At 57.0% G+C, this 19,552-nt stretch overlaps 1 protein-coding gene across 17 annotated transcripts in view; it reads left to right on the top strand.

Annotated features, from left to right (window-relative positions):
- MCF2L (MCF.2 cell line derived transforming sequence like) overlaps positions 1 to 19,552 on the top strand; it is a 130,736-nt gene that overhangs the window by 38,903 nt on the left and 72,281 nt on the right. For 3 of the 17 annotated variants that reach the window (XM_082434959.1, XM_082434958.1, XM_082434961.1), the window contains exon 1: positions 91 to 306. The exons of 7 other annotated variants lie outside the window; for them this stretch is intronic. In XM_082434959.1, coding sequence (XP_082291085.1) covers positions 168 to 306 — 139 coding nt within the window. In that variant the 5' untranslated portion in view covers positions 91 to 167. Of the gene's footprint in view, positions 1 to 90; positions 307 to 354; positions 559 to 621; positions 642 to 679; positions 750 to 7,477; positions 8,827 to 14,481; positions 15,336 to 19,552 lie in introns of those variants that run through there. 7 more of the 17 variants (XM_082434953.1, XM_082434947.1, XM_082434949.1 and 4 more) reach the window with 7 other exon arrangements.

Genomic DNA, 19,552 nt, shown 5'->3' with positions numbered 1-19,552 from the left:
CGCGCGGGTCTCCCAGGTGGCCGCGGGGAGACGCGGGGCGCGCACCGCTTCCGCTTCCGCCGAGCAGCTCCCCGCACCGCGCGCAGGGCGCGCCCCCTTGGCGGGGCTCGGGGACCAATCCCGGGAAGGCAGCGCTGCCGGCCCCCTCCCCACCGCCTGCCCCGCCTATGAAGCACCTCTGGTGCAGAGGAGAGCGGGGCTGCGGGGCCGTTCTGCTCGGTCTCAGGATGAGATTCTGGCTGAGAGATGACGAGACGGCCCTGGAGGAGATGGTGCGGAGACTGAATGCGGCTTCCAAGCGCGCTGGTAGGCGGAGCCGTTGGCCCTGAAGCCCGTTCTTGAGCCTGACATCATGTGCTGAGTCTAGGGAGATGCGGCTGGTTTTTCTGTAACAGCCTGCATTTCTTTTTCCAAGCAGAGGTAACAGGGCAGGCAGCAGAAGGACGGCTTTGGTCTGGCAGCTGCTGATAGGCTCCGTGGCCGGTCAGCCTGATTTTACTCCGCCTAGGAAGGTGGACAGAATTGCAGATTGGTGACGGGCTTTCTGGGAGACCCCAGGTTTGTACGTGGAGCCGTGGTCTGAAATCTGCTCATTCAACCCGCATTTCGGCTTCATGGGCTACAGTCGCAATGGAGAAAGCGTACGTGTTTGTGGCCTGAAAATAACGTGAGCCCAGGCGTTTCGAGCTGGTGTAGGGCTGGCGGAGCGTCAGAAGCTCATTTTGAGGAGGGAGAATCTGGTGAATCAGGTAGCTCTTCTCTCCACCAAATATGACTCGAACCTAAGACAGATGTTGGAACGCGGTGTGGGTGTGGAGTGGGGCACAGCTTGACTGGATGCTCGTTTTCTGCCCTGAGTAAAGGATGACTCACAATTAGCTTTGAGGAGAAGTTCCAGGGGATTCGTTTGGATTCAGGAGAGCCCTGCGCAGGCCGCGCTGGGCGCTGCTTTCAGGCGGTCCCTTCTGAGCCTTCCTGCTGCGTGTGCAGGGGCACATTGGCCTGGGCTCATTTTCCTTGAAATGAGTAGGAAATAAGCGTGTATCATTAACAGTGAGTTGCCAGCCTTTTGCCTGACGTTGCCCTGCGTTGTTATAGAACGTGGCCTCATTGTCTGAATAATGCTTTCCTGAGAGATTAGGTTACTTGGTTTTGGGCATGGTATCCCCCCACCCCTCTCTTATAAGCGCGGGACCCCACAGATTTGGAGAGCAAAGCGATGACTAAGTCGGTGTAAACACACTGTGTGTGATGGTCTAACCGAGACTTTGGGAGACATTGTTTTTAATGGTGATTTTTGTGATTAAAGCTACTGGATTTATTGTAAATGGGTCAAAAGCAAATAAAGCCATTTTGTGCCACGTGGCCCCTTATTCTTAGGAAGGGGCCCCTTTTTCTGACACGCAGGTCGCGTTTCGCTGGGTACAGGACGCGACGTGCAGCTGAGGTGAAGGGCACGGGACTGGGTTCCGGGTGCCCCCTGCACTGGGCTGGAGCTGGGATTACAGAGCCAGCGGGAACTGTTCCCAAGAGTGATGTCATCCCTGCGTTTCAGGGATGCAGGCTTCTTGGTGAGCTCGGGAGACGCATGTGCACTTTGAATTGTGAAAAGGCCTCCTGCCCAGAGCGGGGAGGCGCTGACCGCCCCCCGAGTCGTGCCGCGAGCCGGGCCCCGGGGCACCATCGGCTCGCTCTAAACGGCAGCTCCCTAGGTGTGTCCTTTGACACACCTGTGCTCCCGGCCCCAGTCTCACCAAGACTCTTTAAAATCCAGGTCAGCAGACGCTGGTCTTCGGAACACCGCATCGGGCTTGGTTAGCAGAGAGGACCTGCTTCCCTCCCACTAACACCGCCTCTTCCTTCAGCGCAAACCCACTTTTCACGCCTGCAACAGGGAGGTGCCACCGGACGGAGGCTGTGAGACACGGCGCCAGGCGTGTGTCGTGCGGCGTTGACACAGTGCCACCCGCCGAGCGTGGGCGGGTTACACGTGCTCCTGTGGGGACGGGGATATGGGTCGCTGTAAACCGCCCACCAGCTCAGGTCTTTACCCCCAGCACTTCCTCGGAGGAAGCCCCATCCGTAGCAGGATGGCTCTGTCTGGAGGCCACAGAGGTCACTTGGATGCCGCTGTCGCGATTCAGGGGAGGGGGTTCGGAGCTGAGGCTCGGGTGCCCGGAGCCCTCCCAGGGCTGGGTGGCAGTTTCCGCGCGCGGAGCTGGACCCTCCGAGGCCCTGGCCCGGACCGGCAGCACCTTCTCTCGTCTGCCGTGCGGATGTGCTGCCGCCTGCTTTTAGCTTCAGGGTTACTGTGGCCCCGTGTCCTCCAGGCCGGTCATCAGCTGGTTAGTCCGCCTGTGAGGGAGGATGGCGCTTGCTGCCCGTGTGGCCTGTGAGGCTGTTGACCTTGAGAATTTAAATTCTCTGGACTCTCAAACTCAGTCTTCAGTCACAAGGCCAGGACCCCCTTCCGGTGGCCAAGGGTCCCCTTCCATGTGGTGGGGCTCCGTTTCCAGCGTTTTCATTGTTTTGTTTTTCTCCCTAGATTTGCAGTAAGTGGGGACAAAGTAAGAAACATATGAGGGAGGAATGCTAATGGATCGAGTCCTTGTAAGCATTTGCCGATGCAGGAGAACAGTGGTTTGAACCGGAGCATCTGCATCTCCTGGGGGGAATCATCTGAGATTCCGGGGCCACCCCCAGAGTTTCTGATTCAGGAAGTCAGGGGCCTGAGAATTTGCATTTTAAGTTGTCAGGTGACGCTGATGGTGCTGGACCAGGAAGCAAAATTGGAGAAACACTTAGTAGAAAAGTCTTTAAACCTAGTGCCACCTTCTCCACTGATTGACCTTGAGCAAAGTGTTAGCTCCTGTCCTGGGTGGATGGACGGACAGACGGATGGATAAGGATGGATGGGGGGGTGGGTGGACGGATGGATGGATGGACCCATGGACGAGGTTGCACACAAGACAGTAAAGATAGAAGAAGCTCTATCATATTTCAGAGTTTTCATGTCTCCTGATGAGGACTAAACTCCTAGGTCTTTGCATGTTGAAGAAACAAATCACTGGTTTGAATCAGGATGTAAGCGGTGAGGCCGTTCACTCCTCCAGTTCAAGTTCAGCCCCGGGACCCTTACTGTTTATCCAGACGTCTTCCTTTCTGCCCTTTCGGTCCCATCGTCTCATCTCTTACACCACCTTTAACCACAATGCAAGAAGCTAAATCCACCTGCTGTCCCAGCTGCTCACTCGGCCTGTTGGGGGCGGGACGCTGTCCCAGCACCATCATTCTAGCAGCACCTGGGTACATGGTGTTCACGTGTCCGACCTGTTCCCTGTAAGGACCCAGGCCTCCCACAGCTGTGTCCTCTGAAAGCCGCGATCAGTTGCAAGAAGCGAGGCTTTCTAGGGGTCCTATCGCTGAGCTCCCTAGAGAGCCCCGACAGAGGGAAGCGGATGTAGCTTTGTGCCAGGCCTGACCTGAGCCGTCTCTCTGTAGGGAAAACAGACACTGTTGGGTGGAGAGGACGTGCAGGAGACTGACGGCCCGGGGGAGGGGCCGCTGCGGCCACAGCCTGTTCTCGCCCGTGCGGCCTGCACCCCGCGGAGTCAGCTGTGCTCTGGGCTGTTCCCAAGGAAACCGTTCGGTCGTTGTGGCCCTGCTGCCGCCCCCCTGCACTCCCGCCCCACCTGGGACGGCCTGGCTCCAGCCCAGGACTGCCACCTCCGCCCCCAGCGCGCCCACTTCTGGCGCACGGCGGGCTCTGCCCTGGTCGTGCCTGGTCCCTCGGGGATGTGCCTGCCTGGGCAGGGGGCTTCCTCCCTTCTGCGTGGCAGGGCTTGTGGTGGCTCTTCTGTGTCCGGGGTCCCTGGTGGCGCTCACCCCTTCCTCCGGACCCCCGACTGGTGCCCACGCCCTGTGGTCGGCATTGCTGGGGCTGACCTGCCTTTTCTCTGCACCAGCCTGAGTCCTGCAGCCAGCGAGGCGGCCCGGCCCCCCCTCCCCTACCCTCAGCCCTGCGAGGAGGGCGGTCACCTTTCCCGCCCCCTCTCAGTTCCGCGAGGAGGCGTAACCCTTCCTAGGGGCTTGCTCAGGATGAGAGATGGGAACACAGCACGCACTTCTCAGCTATGTAAAGTGGAAACATGACGGCTTTATTTGAAGAGCTTACGCACACAGTGAAGCACGTAAGTGGTGCTGAGGGCAGCGTTTCCTGAAGTTTCACGAACGTGCCTTCTTCGTCACCCGCCCTTGCAGCTGTCCTCTGTCTTGAGACGCTTGGTGCAACCCCGGTTTCCTCCCCAGGACTGAGCAGGGCTGTCTTTCTGATTTGCCGGGTACCGCCTCTGAGGTTCCAGAAGCACCAGGCTGCACATCTCCTCGAGATGTAGGGACTGTTCTCTTCCTGGGGAAGTTGTGCTTTTCCTGGGTTGCTTCGGAGAGTGAACCCGCGAGACGAGGACGCAGGGGGATTTTGGGGTGAGCGTCCCCCGGCCGATCGGCAGCTGGAACCTGGTTCTTTCTTCTCTGGTGGCTGGAAAGCTCTGAGGATTCACTTAACACCTCTTTGTTAGGTGTTTGGTTTTTCGTCTTTGGAGTTTGCTTTTTTCCCATACATAAATAGACCAAACACGGGCAGTTAACGAGTCAAAGAAACCGTGTGCTTCTCTACAGAACTTAAGATTTGAGCAAATGATTGTCAAAATCTTGTGTTTTAATAAAAGGAGGAATTATATTTTACCAAATAGAAGTCAGCACGTAATTAAGAAGCTCCCTTCAGCCTCACACCCCCTTGCCCTGTGCAGAGCTGGGGCTTCGCGCTCACGGCTGGCCATGCCCTGGCCTCTATTATGCATGTTATTAACTACGTCATTTGGCTAACATCCCAGTCATGAAAGGTGGGGATTCTCCAGGCGAGTGAGAAGGAAAGGGAAGTGTCCCGGGGAAGTGGGAGTTGGCTCAGAGAGGAGGGGGCCAGGGCCGATGACCCAGGCGGGGCAGGTGTGCGGAGGACACACACGGGCGAGGCCGGGGCCCAGACCCCTTTCCCCAGCTCGGACCCCGCACATGCACACGTACGAGAGGAAGTCAGACTCTGGGGAGGAGACTTGCAAGAAAATTTAAAGTTGAAAATACAAAAGAGCCGATTGTTCTTTCTCAGCTTTCGAGATAAGTGCCTCTTATGTGTCTCGATTGGGGTTTCAACGAATGTTCTGGGTTTTTGCTTTATTCCATTATTAGTAGTGTGAAAGAAATGAGTCCCATCCCCAAAGCATGACCCGTTTCTCATGTTTATCGTCATCTGCATGGCCGTGGTACTTGCTTCACCAAAGGAAAGAACTGGTATCAAAATGTCACCAAATGATGACATCTTGGACAAGATATTAGGGACGGTGAACTAATGCCCCCAATACGACTTCACTTTTGTAAGGGTGCTTTGTCTTTAAGGACAAAAATTTTTTAGTGTTTTGATTCCTGAATCCTTAAGAAGGGGAACATGTCATTTGATACTTGAATGATAACAAAATATGGAAAGCGGTTGAATGCACATAGATGGTAGATCTCCGTGGTTTATCAGTTTTATAACTTTATGCCTCCATCAATTCTGGAGGACTAAAGTTTTTACTGTCTTCTCATCTGAAACCACACCCTTAGTGTTGACAGGATCACTCATTCCTATGGACACTTTCATTCATTCACTCACCGGACGCTTAGGGAGCAGAACCAAGGCCGGCGAGCAGGGCAAGCATGCCCACCACGTGGAGTGTGCCGGCGAGGTCCTGTCTGGATCCGGGAGCTTCGCCGGGAACAGTCCTCAGACACAGCCGTCACTAAACGTGATCAGTGTTAGAACCCGAGCATTTCACGGGCTGCATGCTTGTTCCCAGCACAGGGAAAACCCTTATGTAAAATGTGGCCCAGCCACGTCCCAATCCGTGTCTTTGATTTTTGTGGGACTTCCCTGGCAGTCCAGTGGTTAGCATTCCGCGATTCCACTGCAGGGGGCACAGGTCCGATCCCTGGTCGGGGAGCTAAGATTGTGCATGCTGCATGGTGCAGCCAAAAAAAAAGAAAGATTTTTGCAAACACAGCTTAGAAAGGGCCTAAATCACCTTGGCATCTGTTATCTGTGTTTTAAGAGATTTCTAAAGTCATACGCCCTGGGCATCATCTCCAGATGTTGTCATGATTGGTCAGTCAGTTGTGATGTTATCCTTTATTTAAAGAAATTAAGCATATCATTTAAGAAGCTCGTTTTTAAGAGTAACTAGTCCCAGACTCTATAATGGCCTGTTTCTCCACACATGGTTTTATTCCTGGGTTACAGAAGCCTCCGAGTTTTAGAACCATAACGAGTCCTACAGGTTACCTTGATCGCCCAGCTCCCAGAACTTTCTTTGTTAGAGGGAAGACATGTGCCTGGAAATGACAGAAAGCTCCCCTACTCCACGCCCCTCCTAAACACGGAACAACTTAGGAGGGAGTGGCCACGCGGCTGCCTCAGGAACCGTCACTAGATGGGACCACAGGTTGTGGCCGAGAGTGGTGCCAGGTCATGGGGCCGAGCCCGAGGAGGGCTCGTCAGGTGTGTGGCCGCCTGTGGACCTCAGTGCTCACCGGACCCGAGACCACACAGCCAGAACGAATCCCCTCTCCCCCCGACCCAGTGCAACAGGGGCGCCAGGCACCAGGTCGAGGAAAAAACCCAGGGAGGGATGAAGTGGGCAGTCGGGCCATGCTTGTCCGTGGTCCGCGGGGCAGGGGCTCCTCGGGTGCAGGTGTGCTCGCCGGTGCGACGGCTTCATGGGAGTCCACTGACTCCACGTGAGAGCCGCGGGCTGCCCCCTGTACGCGGTGTCGCGAGAAGAGCGAGGGGCACACGTTTTGCACCTCAGTGTGGAGCGTGGCCTGAGGGCCCAGCGCTGCCGCCTGCATCCCGCCCCCGAGGGTTGAATTCTCAATCACCCAGTGTCTCACTTGGCATCAGACCTGCACTGAATGACTCCCTGCTCCTCTGGCAGGATTAAAGACTCTTTTACTGCCAAAAGCCATGCCATTTATTGGTAGGAATTTCCTAGTAACTTGAGGCCACGTTGTATGAAATACACCCCTGGGTCCAGAGAAGTGAGTCCGGTTCGTGAATGGCCTTCAGCTTCCCCGGCCAGCGTCTTACCGGGAGCCCTGGCTCTCAGGAGTCTTTGTGATTTTTTCACGGGGTCTTGGGGAGGAAACGCCCGCCAACTGCTGGCAAAACCGCGCAGAGTCTCAGGATGTTCGGACACCCGAGGCGGCAGACGTGCACGACAGAGAAACCAGCGGTTTGTGAGTGAGGCCCCCGCGCAGAGCCGGCTTTTGGAAAAGGGTTTAATTAGTAACGTCCTTAAAACAATTAGATATTTGGGAGAAAGTGGATTAACCCCGGCCACTTGGTGGGAAGACCGTATCGGGTCATAAACCGTCTGCGCCGGTATCGGGTCATAAACCGTCTGCGCCGGTGCGCGGGGGCGCGTTCTGACTCACCGGCCCGACCCCCAGGGTTCAGGGTTCTCTGTGCGAGCCGCACGCACGGGGAGGGACACAGCCCAGGGCGACGGCTCGCTGTGGTCCCGGCCCCCCATGGCGGCGGCTTCCGTGGACTCGTAGGGACCACGTTTCCACGTGGCTGCTCCCGAGGCGCCGCACCCTGGTTGCGGGAAGGGGCCTGTGTCCCGGACGTGCCGCATCAAACGCCCCATCTGTTTCCTCTGGATCGTGTGCCGGGCCAGCCTCTCTGGGAAGCCGGTGTGAAAACGCAAGCGTGGACGGCGTCTGCTCTGGCTTGGGTGTCGTGTCGGGAGCGCTCGTGGGAGGAGGGTGAACCAAGGCGTCGTGGTGCGGCCGTGTCACCCGGGCTCCGGGAACGGCACCCAGGTGCTCCCCCCACATCCTGCGACCTTGAGCATCTAGTAAGCGCCCGGAGCCCGGGGGGCCTCAGCGTCACAGAGCGTAATCGGCACGGAGCTGCGTGCAGGGCTCTGCACGCCCAGGGAGCCCGGCCGCGGGCCCGCAGCACAGGCGTCCTGGGACGGTCCTGGGCGGCCTGCTCGGGGGCCTTGGTCGAGGGGCGGGCTCAGCGTCTCTCTGGAAAGTGTTGCTCGCCAAACAAAGCAGCGTTAGGGTTTCCTCTCCCCGAGCTGGAGCTGCAGGAGTGACAGAGGGCGGAACTGCCAGTTTATTTCAAGAGAGCCCAGGCCGCGTCCCCTGAGGCCCTCCTGCCACGTTGTTTGTTTGGACGTGAGGCTTCCTGAGCTTGGAAGGGGCTTTTGGCTCTGGCGGCCCCTGAGGCTGGGAGCTCCGCCACAACTCCCCAACCCCCAAGGAAGGAAACGCCCAGGACTTGCAAGTAGACAGCCGAGCCTCGCCCACGGCAGGAGCCCTTCCCTGACGAGTCCTGTGCCCTGCAGCCAGGCCCCCTGTGCGCAGCTGCCCGAGTGGCCTGGCGGTGCCGGGCGGTGTGGGGACCGTGGCCTGGACGTGCACGGTAGACCCGAGGTCACCCGGGGCCTCGTCCCAGTGCAGCGTGCAGCCTGCGCCCGGCGCTCCCGCTCCATGTCCCCGGAGTCGGCTCGGCTTTCGAGTGAGTGTCCCCGACGGAGTCCTGCAGGGCAGCCCTCGAGTGAGCCCGTCCTGAAGATCCGCTGCCGCCGCCGCTGTATCCCCGGTGGGGAGACGACACGATGGCCGAGAGGGGCACGTCCCGGGGGCCCACCCGGCGCTGGCTCTGCCCGCTTCCCCTGCTGCAGTGCTGGAGGCGTCGGGCGGCCTCGAGGTGCCCACAGCCCGGTGAGGCGGGACGGGTGGCGCTGGCCGCGGGGCGTGGGAACCGGCGCCTGGGTCCCTTGGCGGGCGGGCGGCTCCCTGTATATTTCTTTCACCAAAGAAACATGTGCCACTCACAGGACTTTTCGGAAAGGCTGGAATAGAAAAGCCGTGTTGGGCAGCCTTGACTGAGGCTGGGCTGCGGCTCTTATCTGGTTTACTTTGTCCTCTGTCCCGAGGGCCCTGGGCTCTGGCTGGGACCACAGCGGGGCAGGCGCAGTGAAGGCTCAGCCAGACGGCGCAGGAGAAACCCTCATGGGTCTCGAAGAATGGTTTTCCCAGCTGACTGCCCCAGGAGTGGGGCTTCCACGGGGCTGACTTGGAGAAAAGCGCCCCGTCTCCCTGCTCTGCTCCTTCGGCCGGGAGCCCCTTCCTCCTTCAGGGACCTGGAGAGGGGAGAGCGGGTGCTGACCGGGGCACGCTCTGCGCGGCCGTGAGCCTGGGCTCGCTTCCCAGGACAGACGCCCGTGTGTCTGCAACGTGCGGCATCAGAAACAACAGGTCAGAGCCGGCCCCTCTGTGGCTCGGCCCACGGTCCTCTCCTTTTTGGGGAGGGTCGGGCAGCTGCCCGGTGCTGGGGGGCACCGAGAGAGGGGGCAGGGCGCCCCGACTGGACGGAGCTGTGCGCGTGGCCCCGGTGGAGCTGGACTCCGCCTCACGCTGCCGGCTCCGTGGCCGTGGTTCTGGGCTCAGCCCCGTCAGCGCCCACGATGCAAGGCCTTTCACCAGGTCCGCTGACTCCTGCCCTAAACTCAGCGCGAGGGGCCGTCACCAGGGGCCGCGTGAGCCCCGCCCGGCCCGGTGCACCCAGGGCTGTGAGTGCTCCGTCAGACCTTCTCCTGTCTCCCTCCCAAGCCCGCGGTGGGCTGGGCACTCCACCCGGGCGGCGGGGTCCCCGAGTAGCCTGACCGGACAAGCCCTGGCCTTGGGGATCTGCGCTGTGGCGGTTAGGGTGGCACCCAGGACCTCCAACCCCAGAAGGACTGAATTGTTGTCCTGACGCCGGGGGGGGGGGAGGGGGGGGCCTGAGTCTGCCCCCGACTCTCCAGGCGTGTGTCGGGGCAGTGGATCTAGGGCTCCAGGGGCCCTATGCTATGAAGTGGGGCCCCGAGGGTCCTCTCTCTATGGAGTAGGGGGTGGCTGTGACCATCAGAGATCTGGGGAAAGGGGGCCATGTGACTGGAGCAGCTTCTCTTTTCCTGGTTAGCACATTAGATGCCTTTGTTCTGTGCTCTGCCTGTTGGTCATGAGGATCCAGAGTGGACGATGGGCAGTTAACTGCTTTGTGACACTTGTGGCCCCTGGTCAGTGTGGTTCCATGCAGCCTCCACCTCCCGCTCTGTCCGTCCTCCACCTCCCGCTCTGTCCGTCCTCCACCTCCCGCTCTGTCCGTCCTCCCTCCACCTCCCGCTCTGTCCATCCTCCCTCCATCTCCCGCTCTGTCCGTCCTCCCTCCACCTCCCGCTCTGTCCGTCCTCCCTCCACCTCCCGCTCTGTCCTCCCTCCACCTCCCGCTCTGTCCGTCCTCCCTCCACCTCCCGCTCTGTCTGTCCTCCACCTCCCGCTCTGTCCTCCCTCCACCTCCCACTCTGTCTGTCCTCCACCTCCCGCTCTATCTTCCCTCCACCTCCCGCTCTGTCCGTCCTCCCTCCATCTCCCGCTCTGTCCTCCCTCCACCTCCCGCTCTATCCTCCCTCCACCTCCCGCTCTGTCCGTCCTCCCTCCATCTCCCGCTCTGTCCTCCCTCCACCTCCCACTCTGTCCGTCCTCCCTCCACCTCCCGCTCTGTCCATCCTCCCTCCACCTCCCGCTCTGTCCTCCCTCCACCTCCCGCTCTGTCCATCCTCCCTCCACCTCCCGCTCTGTCCTCCCTCCACCTCCCGCTCTGTCCGTCCTCCACCTCCCGCTCTGTCCATCCTCCCTCCACCTCCCGCTCTGTCCGTCCTCCACCTCCCCGCTCTGTCCTCCCTCCACCTCCCGCTCTGTCCTCCCTCCACCTCCCGCTCTGTCCGTCCTCCCTCCACCTCCCGCTCTGTCCTCCCTCCACCTCCTGCTCTGTCCATCCTCCCTCCACCTCCCACTCTGTCCGTCCTCCACCTCCCGCTCTGTCTGTCCTCCACCTCCCGCTCTGTCCTCCCTCCACCTCCCACTCTGTCTGTCCTCCACCTCCCGCTCTATCTTCCCTCCACCTCCCGCTCTGTCCATCCTCCCTCCACCTCCCACTCTGTCCGTCCTCCCTCCACCTCCCACTCTGTCCTCCCTCCATCTCCTGCTCTGTCCGTCCTCCACCTCCCGCTCTGTCCGTCCTCCACCTCCCCGCTCTGTCCGTCTGCTCCCCATGCCCCTCCCCGTCTGGCCTGGCGTTTCTGGGATCATTTTCCTTGACCTGCAGGAGCAGTGCCCAAGCTCACGGATCCCACAGCATCACTTTTTCCTGCTCACATAGAAGCAGTCTGGCCGCAGCTTTCCTTCCTGCCTGTGAGTTTGCCCTGGTTCCTTCCTTGCAAACCCAACCATGCACATGTCTTGGTCAGGCTGGCCTCTGCATCCCATGGACAGACCTTCCCAGGCACCTCAGCCGTTTCCCTGGGGTGAGTGTGGAAAGAAACACCTTCAAGTTAGGGGATGAACAGGGTCAGACTTCCCGCTGCAAGGTGAGGGCGCAGGAGGAAGTGTGGCTGCGAGGCTGTGGTTTTCTTTGCTCGCCAGAGTGGACGTTATCAGTTCATGAAGAGGAAGTCAGGGACAGCCTCCTGATTGTCGCCTCTGCTCTGTTCCTACAAGGAGCTGCCACCCTTTCAGAAGCAGAACACTTCCTGCAGTGGGCACTCGAGCAGTGGGGAGGAGTGTCCACTCTGCTCTGGGACATTTGGGACTAAGTCCCAACGAGCAGGAAAGCCAACCGTGTCCCTCAGAATTGAAAGTTCTTTATAGGAACGTGTTCCAGGTTGTCACGGACAGTTTTGCACAGAACCAGAACTGATTCTTTAAAAAGCAGATAAACGCATCTTAGGCGCATGGGTGAGCTGTTCACTGCAAGTGAGCACAGAATTTTCCCTTGAGCTTCCTGGCAGCTGATGCAAAAAGGGGAAATGTTTAAATGCAAGGTCACGTGCCCAAAAAAAAGGCCCTTCTGGAAGGAATTCTGGAGGAAAGCAGTCGCTTGTCTGTGTGCATTAGAGGCATTGGAACACTCAGTAGGTGACGTCTTTGGAACGTTTCCTCTCTTTTGGAAAATCGATGCACCTGAAAATGTTGAAAACAGCACTAAATGTTGGTGAGGCCCTTTCAGAGTTGGCTGAGGCAACAGTGTGGTTCCAGCCTTTGCCTGGGCCCCTCCCCCTGTTGTTCCAGGAGAGCCTGTGTGAAGTGGGATCTGACTTGGGCCGAAACTGTCTCAGGGCTGCGCCGTCATACTCAGGACACCAGGTCACAGGCCTCGGAGCTGCCGTTCCCTTGGGCCTGGGAGGTGGAGGCCCAGGTCTGTGCCGAGGCCAGAAGTGGGCGGCGAGGTGCCCGAGAAGCCCGGTTTCCTTAGAGTAGCCACAAGTGGGCACGCATTTGGGAAAGTACAGTCAACACCCGGCCCTGATGCTTTGGGTTTTTCCCTCCGGGTTTTACACTGTGAACCTGGTTTCCATCTTTCTGGGAGTTAGAGGAAGCCGCAGGCACTCACCCTCGCCGTGGTTGTTACGTTTGGCTTTTTGGAGCGCCGGCTGAGAGCTGGTGGGAGCTGTAAGGACAGAGGGACGTGCTGTTTTAGTTACAGCGCTTTCTCGGAGCAAAGACTCGCCTTGAGGTGTCTCCCCACGGGCTGTACCAAACCTGTGGGTAAGGAGACGCTTCACAGGCTGAGGAAATCTGGTGGTTGGTAGTATTTTTATTACTTTGAATTTCAGGCAAGTTGGTTGAAGTCCCTCCTCTGGCCTCCTGCTCCAAGTTCCCCGATTTCCCCAGATCCAAGGAGGACACAGAGTGGGGTGTGCAGGCGTCTGGGTCTTCGTGGCGTCTCGGCCCGAGGAGCCCTGGGGCTGCAGGCCCACCCGCCAGCCGCCTGCCCCAGGCCCCGTGCTCTGCGCGGCCTGGGCTCCATCCAATGCGCAACAGGAGCCTCGCTGGCACCTGCTGGCTGGGGTTCGGGGACGCTGCCCGCCTGGGTCTCTGAGCACTGGGTGAGGGGAGCCTTCCCGCCGTCCCCATGGTGGGCGGGGCAGGGCCACCGTGACGGCCGTGCGGCACAAGCGTTCTCTGGGCTCTGAAAGGGGGTCCCCAGGTGGGGCCGCTGCTTCACGCCCGCACGGCTTAGAGACGCACACCTTGAATGGAAGTCCGGGAAGAGACGAGAGGGGCCTTGGATGCGGTGCCTGTGTCCCCACTTCCTCACCTTCCCGAGACAAGCGCGGCCGCCCTGCTCTTTGTCCCTGGACTTCAGCAGATGGGACGGGACGGTATCGTCTGATCAGCACCTCCAGCGCGCCCCTGCTGGAGAGCACGGAGGTCTCGCCCGCGGAGGGGTCCCTCGTGCCTGGGACCGAGGCGGGGACAGCTGCACGGCCCGAGCCTGTGTGTAAACACGCGGGGCGGGGGCGGGCGGAGGAGGCGCTGGCCCGCGGGCGGGTAGCCGCCCTGTGATGGCGCGTCCTGGCTGCAGGGTGAAGCAGAAGTAGAAAGGCAGCTGGTCGCAGGCGGATTTTAGGCAGCAAAGTTCAGCGGGAGGAGGCCGCCGGGAGCGACGGGCCCTCAGCCATGGGAGAGCGGGCGGCCGCCCACGTCTCCCTGGAGGAGATGAAAAGCTTCTACATCTACTCCGAGTGCTGCTCCTGGCTGCTCTCTGTAGCTGAGGGTGAGTGCTTCGGGGTCACTCCCAGGAGGTGAGATGGGATGGGGCAGGGACCCGGCCGTGGTGGCAGTGGCTGCGCAGTATGGGCACGGCGCGTGCAGGTGTCTTGGCGGGTCACGTGCACCCTGCATCCCCTTGGCATTCGGAGCAGCTCGGGGACGGGGTGTGAGCCCTTCACCCAGTTATCGTTAGATGACCCTCCCTCTGGCTAAACGCATAAGCTCTGCCAGTCCAAGCCTGGTGCAGCCGGTGCCACGCCCGTCAGAGCTGCAGCCGGACCTCCTTCAAGCGCCCTGGAAGGACGAAGTTCCACGCAAAACGCAGACCAGAGCAAAGCCGTTAGCCACGCAGCACTGACGAGCCCACGACAGAGAGGCACCAGCAGGTGACTCACTTGAACGTCAGCTGCTGGTACGTCCAAGTGCGGCTCAGTGACAGAGCTGCTCTGTGGCGGGCTTTCCGGGAAGCTGCGGGTGCCGGCGAGTCCTCCTGGGCCGTCCCGGCAGGACCCGGGCCCCGCGCTGGCCATCGGGTCTCCTCTGGGCTGGGTCCCGGCCTCTCTGCGGGAGGCACCCTGGGGTCGCCGGGGCCGGGACATGGTCCTGGCAGGCAGACGTGGCCGCAGTGCAGACACAGCCTCGGTGCCTCCTGAGCGTCTCACGTGGCCCCAGCTCTGAATCTCCTCGGATTTAGAGCTTTGCAGCCTCGCTGTCTCACGTGAATGTCACCCACTTTACAGACGGGGGGGGCCAGGTAGCAGTTGTCAGAAACAGCATCGCTTGTCCTGAACGGTCGTCCGGAGTGACAGCCGAGAACAGCCTCTCGGTCCAGTTGGGCCCGTGGCCCCGAGCTTGAGACTCCTAAGGTCACAGCGTCGAGAACGGTTCGTGTACCGAAGCTCACGTCTGGTCACTGGGTGACCTGACCTCGGTGGGTCGCTCTCACCGCACGCCTCTCTGGGCTGCGGCCCCCGGCCCTTCCCCAGAGGACGGCGGGAACAGGACGGCCGAGGGGCTGCCCGTTCGAGGGGCACGGGCCTGGGGGGCCGCCGGGTCTCTGCCTGGGTCTCATGTGGGCGGGATGGAGTCTCTCTCCGCCCGCTCCTTCCAGCACTTTCTGGAAACACTTTTGGCACCGAGGGGTGGACACTGCAGCCCCCGGGCAGGGTGGGAGTGCCCAGGACGCAGCCCAGGTCCCCCTGAGCCCGCCAGGCATGAAGTTAATCTGGGCAGCGCAGTTTCTGTTTTGATTCTCCGGCTTTTTCACTTCTGTTGAATGTCCAGATTCCCCTCGGAACTGCTGTTCACATGACAGTAGCATCGACAGAGCGGGTGCCCTTCTCCCCATATTTGGCTAAAAATACTCAGCTGGTGAATTAAAATTGAGTCAGAGTGGCCATGGGGAAGTGAAACTCGAGCTCCTGGGACCTCAGCGTCTCATGAGGCCCTGAGTCTCAGAAAGCTCAGCTTCCGCCCCGAAGAGCAGAGGCCAGGTGAGGCGGGCTGGGGGCGTATCCCCACCGGCAGCAGGTGTCGCTCAGAGCTGCTGCCCAGGCAGGTGCACGCCAGACCCGGACGTGGAGGTGGGAGAATGTCCGCCACGAGGGCAGAGGCGCCGTCGGGACCGCCGTCAGGTGGGGCACGCCCAGACTGAGCCCCGCCGAGGGCCGCGGGCCTTGGGCAGAGGTGGCTGCTGTCAGTAGTCTGTGTCTCGAGGGGCTGTAGGGAGTGAACCGAGGGTGGGAGGCGTCCCCGGGGAGGCATGCCCAGTGCGGTCCTGCTGGCGCTGCGTGTTTGCTGTGATTCCCGGGAAGCCTGGCAGCACGAAGGCTGTTTGCTGTGTGGGCGTGGCTGCTTCTCACCGGCGCGAGATGCTTTTTATGTGCTTTCCCTGCTGTGCTGGCTTCTCCTTCCCCAGTGTGGTATGGGGGGCAGCAGCGGTTCAGCACCTGTGGGATGCGGTGCTGCGATATAAACACACGTGTCTAAAACGTACCAAAGAGCAAGAAGGTAAAGCGGTGAGGCCTCCTGCTTCACCTGCGTCTCTGCCGGTGGCCCCAGGAGGGAAGAGCGTTCCGAGCCCCCGGCCCAGCGCAGGCGCCTCCACTCGGGTCTGCCCGGCTCGCCTGAGGGCGGAGCCCCTCTGCATCCTGCCCCCCGGCCCTGGGGCACCCGAGCTGGTGGGCAGCAGCAGAGATGCCCCCTCCCCGGCTGGCTGGTGCGGGGCATGTGGGACCCATGAGTCTGACGGAACAGGAGGGGGAGGCTGCAGCCCCTCCGCAGGCCCGAGGCAGGGCCAGGGCGCTCCCTCAGGCCCCCCGTGCCCCGGGCCAGGCGCCCATGCAGGCTCCGCCCTGTCCTCTAGCGGGTCGGCCCCCATGCCCCTCCCCCGACCGCCTGTCTCTCCCAGGGTCCCCCCCCCCCCCCCGCCCCGCCTGATGAATCAGGCATCTCTTCTGAGCCCAAACCAGTTGGCTCAGCCTCTAAGTAATTTTTAGTTATGTCCGGTAGCACAAAGGTAAATGGTGTTTTAAAATAAAACATATTGGCTTCAGAGAGTTTTTCTTTTGTTAACGTCTTTATTGGAGTATAATTGCTTAATAACGTTGTGTTAGTTTCTGCTGTATAACAAAGTGAATCAGCTATACGTATACATATATCCCCATAGCCCCTCCCTCTTGCGTCTCCCTCCCACCCTTCCTATCCCAACCCCTCTAGGTGGACACAAAGCACCGAGCTGATCTCCCTGTGCTATTCGGCTGCTTCCCACTAGCTATCTATTTTACATTTGGTAGTGTATATATGTCCATGCCACTCTCTCACTTCGTCCCAGCTTACCCTTCCCCCTCCCCGTGGCCTCAAGTCCATTCTCTACATCTGCATCTTTATTCCTATCCTGCCCCTAGACTCATCAGAATCTTTTGTTGTTGTTTTTTAGATCCCATATATATATGTTAGCATACAGTATTTGTTTTTCTCTTTCTGACTTACTTCACTCTGTATGACAGTCTCTAGGTCCTTCCACGTCACTACAGATAACTCAATTTCGTTTCTTTTTATGGCTGAGTAATATTCCATTGTATATATGTGCCACACCTTCTTTATCCATTCATCTGGTGATGGACACTTAGGTTGCTTCCATGTCCTGGCTATTGTAAATAGAGCTGCAGTGAACATTGTGGTGCATGACTCTTTTTGAATTAATGGTTTTCTCAGGGTATATGCCCAGTAGTTGGATTGCTGGGTTGTGTGGTAGTTCTAATATTAGTTTTTTAAGAAACCTCCATACTGTTCTCCATAGTGGCTGTATCAACTTACATTCCCACCAACAGTGCAGGAGGGTTCCCTTTTCTCCACACCCTCTCCAGCATTTATTGTTTGTAGATTTTTTTAAATTAATTAATTTATTTATTCGTTTATTTATTTTTGGCTGCGTTGGGTCTCCGTTGTTGTGCATGGGCTCTCTCTAGTTACGACGAGCGGGGGCCACTCCTCATTGAGGTGCGCAGGCTTCTCATTGCGATGGCCTCTCCTGTTGTGGAGCACGGGCTCTAGGCACACGGGCTCAGCAGTTGTGGCACATGGGCTCAGTAGTTGTGGCTCGTGGGCTATAGAGCACAGGCTCAACAGCTGAGGCACACGGGCTCAGTTGCTCCGCGGCATGTGGGATCCTCCCGGACCGGGGCTCGAACCCGTGTCCCCTGCATTGGCAGGCGGATTCTTAACCACTGCGCCACCAGGGAAGTCCCTATTGTTTGTAGATTTTTTGATGATGGCCATTCTGACCGTTGTGCGGTGATACCTCATTGTGGTTTTGATTTGCATTTCGCTAATGATAAGTGATGTTGAGCATCCTTTCAGGTGTTTGTAGGATATCTATATATCTTCTTTGGAGAAATGTCTATTTAGGTGTTCCACCCATTTTGGGGTTAGGTTGTTTGTTTTTTTGATATTGAGCTGCATAAGCTGCTTGTATATTTTGGAGATTAGTATTTTGTCAGTTGCATCATTTGCAAATGTTTTCTCCCATTCTGAGGGTTGTCTTTTCATCTTGTTTATGGTTTCCTTTGCTGTGCAAAAGCTTTTAAGTTTCATTAGGTCCCATTTGTTTATTTTTGTTTTTATTTCCCATTTCTCTAGGAGGTGGGTCAAAAAGGATCTTGCTGTGATTTATTTCGTAGAGTGTTCTGCCTATGTTTTCCTCTAAGAGTTTTATAGTATCTGGCCTTATATTTAGGTCTTTAATCCATTTTTTTGTTTTTGGGGGTTTTTTTGGTTTTTATTTATTTATTATTATTATTTTTTAAATGACATTCTTATTGGAGTATAATTGCTTTACAATGGTGTGTTAGTTTCTGCTTTATAACAAAGTGAATCAGTTATACATATACATATGTTCCCATATCTCTTCCCTCTTGCGTCTCCCTCCCTCCCACCCTCCCTATCCCACCCCTCTAGGTGGTCACAAAGCACCGAGCTGATCTCCCTGTGCTATGCAGCTGCTTCCCACTAGCTATCTATTTTACATTTGGTAGTGTATATATGTCCATGCCACTCTCTCACCCTGTCACATCTTACCCCTCCCCCTCCCCATATCCTCAAGTTCATTCTCTAGTAGGTCTGTGTCTTTATTCCCGTCTTGCCACTAGGTTCTTCATGACCTTTTTTTTTTTTTTTCCTTAGATTCCATATATATGTGTTAGCATACTGTATTTGTTTTTCTCTTTCTGACTTACTTCACTCTGTATGACAGACTCTAGGTCCATCCACCTCACTACAAATACCTCCATTCCATTTCTTTTTATGGTTGAGTAATATTCCATTGTATATATGTGCCACATCTTCTTTATCCATTCATCCGATGATGGACACTTAGGTTGCTTCCATGTCCTAGCTATTGTAAATAGAGCTGCAATGAACATTTTGGTACATGACTCTTTTTGAATTATGGTTTTCTCAGGGTGTATGCCCAGTAGTGGGATTGCTGGGTCATATGGTAGTTCTATTTTTAGTTTTTTAAGGAACCTCCATACTGTTCTCCATAGTGGCTGTATCAGTTTACATTCCCACCAACAGTGCAAGAGGGTTCCCTTTTCTCTGCACCCTCTCCAGCATTTATTGTTTCTAGATTTTTTGATGATGGCCATTCTGACCGGTGTGAGATATCTCATTGTAGTTTTAATTTGCATATTTCTAATGATTAATGATGTTGAGCATTCGTTCATGTATCTGTTGGCAATCTGTATATCTTCTTTGGAGAAATGTCTATTTAGGTCTTCTGCCCATTTTTGGATTGGGTTGTTTGTTTTTTTGTTATTGAGCTGCATGAGCTGCTTGTAAATCTTGGAGATTAATCCTTTGTCAGTTGCTTCATTTGCAAATATTTTCTCCCATTCTGAGGGTTGTCTTTTCGTCTTGTTTATGGTTTCCTTTGCTGTGCAAAAGCTTTTAAGTTTCATTAGGTCCCATTTGTTTATTTTTGTTTTTATTTCCATTTCTCTAGGAGCTGGGTCAAAAAGGATCTTGCTGTGATTTATGTCATAGAGTGTTCTGCCTATGTTTTCCTCTAAGAGTTTGATAGTGTCTGGCCTTACACTTAGGTCTTTAATCCATTTTGAGTTTATTTTTGTGTATGGTGTTAGGAAGTGTTCTAATTTCATTCTTTTACATGTAGCTGTCCTGTTTTCCCAGCACGACTTATTGAAGAGGCTGTCTTTTCTCCATTGCATATTCTTGCCTCCTTCGTCAAAGATAAGGTGACCATATGTGCATGGGTTTATCTCTGGGCCTTCCATCCTGTTCCGTTGATCTATATTTCTGTTTTTGTGACAGTATCATACTGTCTTGATTA

Source organism: Balaenoptera physalus (genome assembly GCF_965194825.1).
Source record: "Balaenoptera physalus genome assembly, chromosome: 18".
NCBI classification, from domain to species: domain Eukaryota; kingdom Metazoa; phylum Chordata; class Mammalia; order Artiodactyla; family Balaenopteridae; genus Balaenoptera; species Balaenoptera physalus.
The sequence above is the reverse complement of the archived record's forward strand: the minus strand, read 5'-3'. Positions and strand labels throughout refer to the sequence as shown.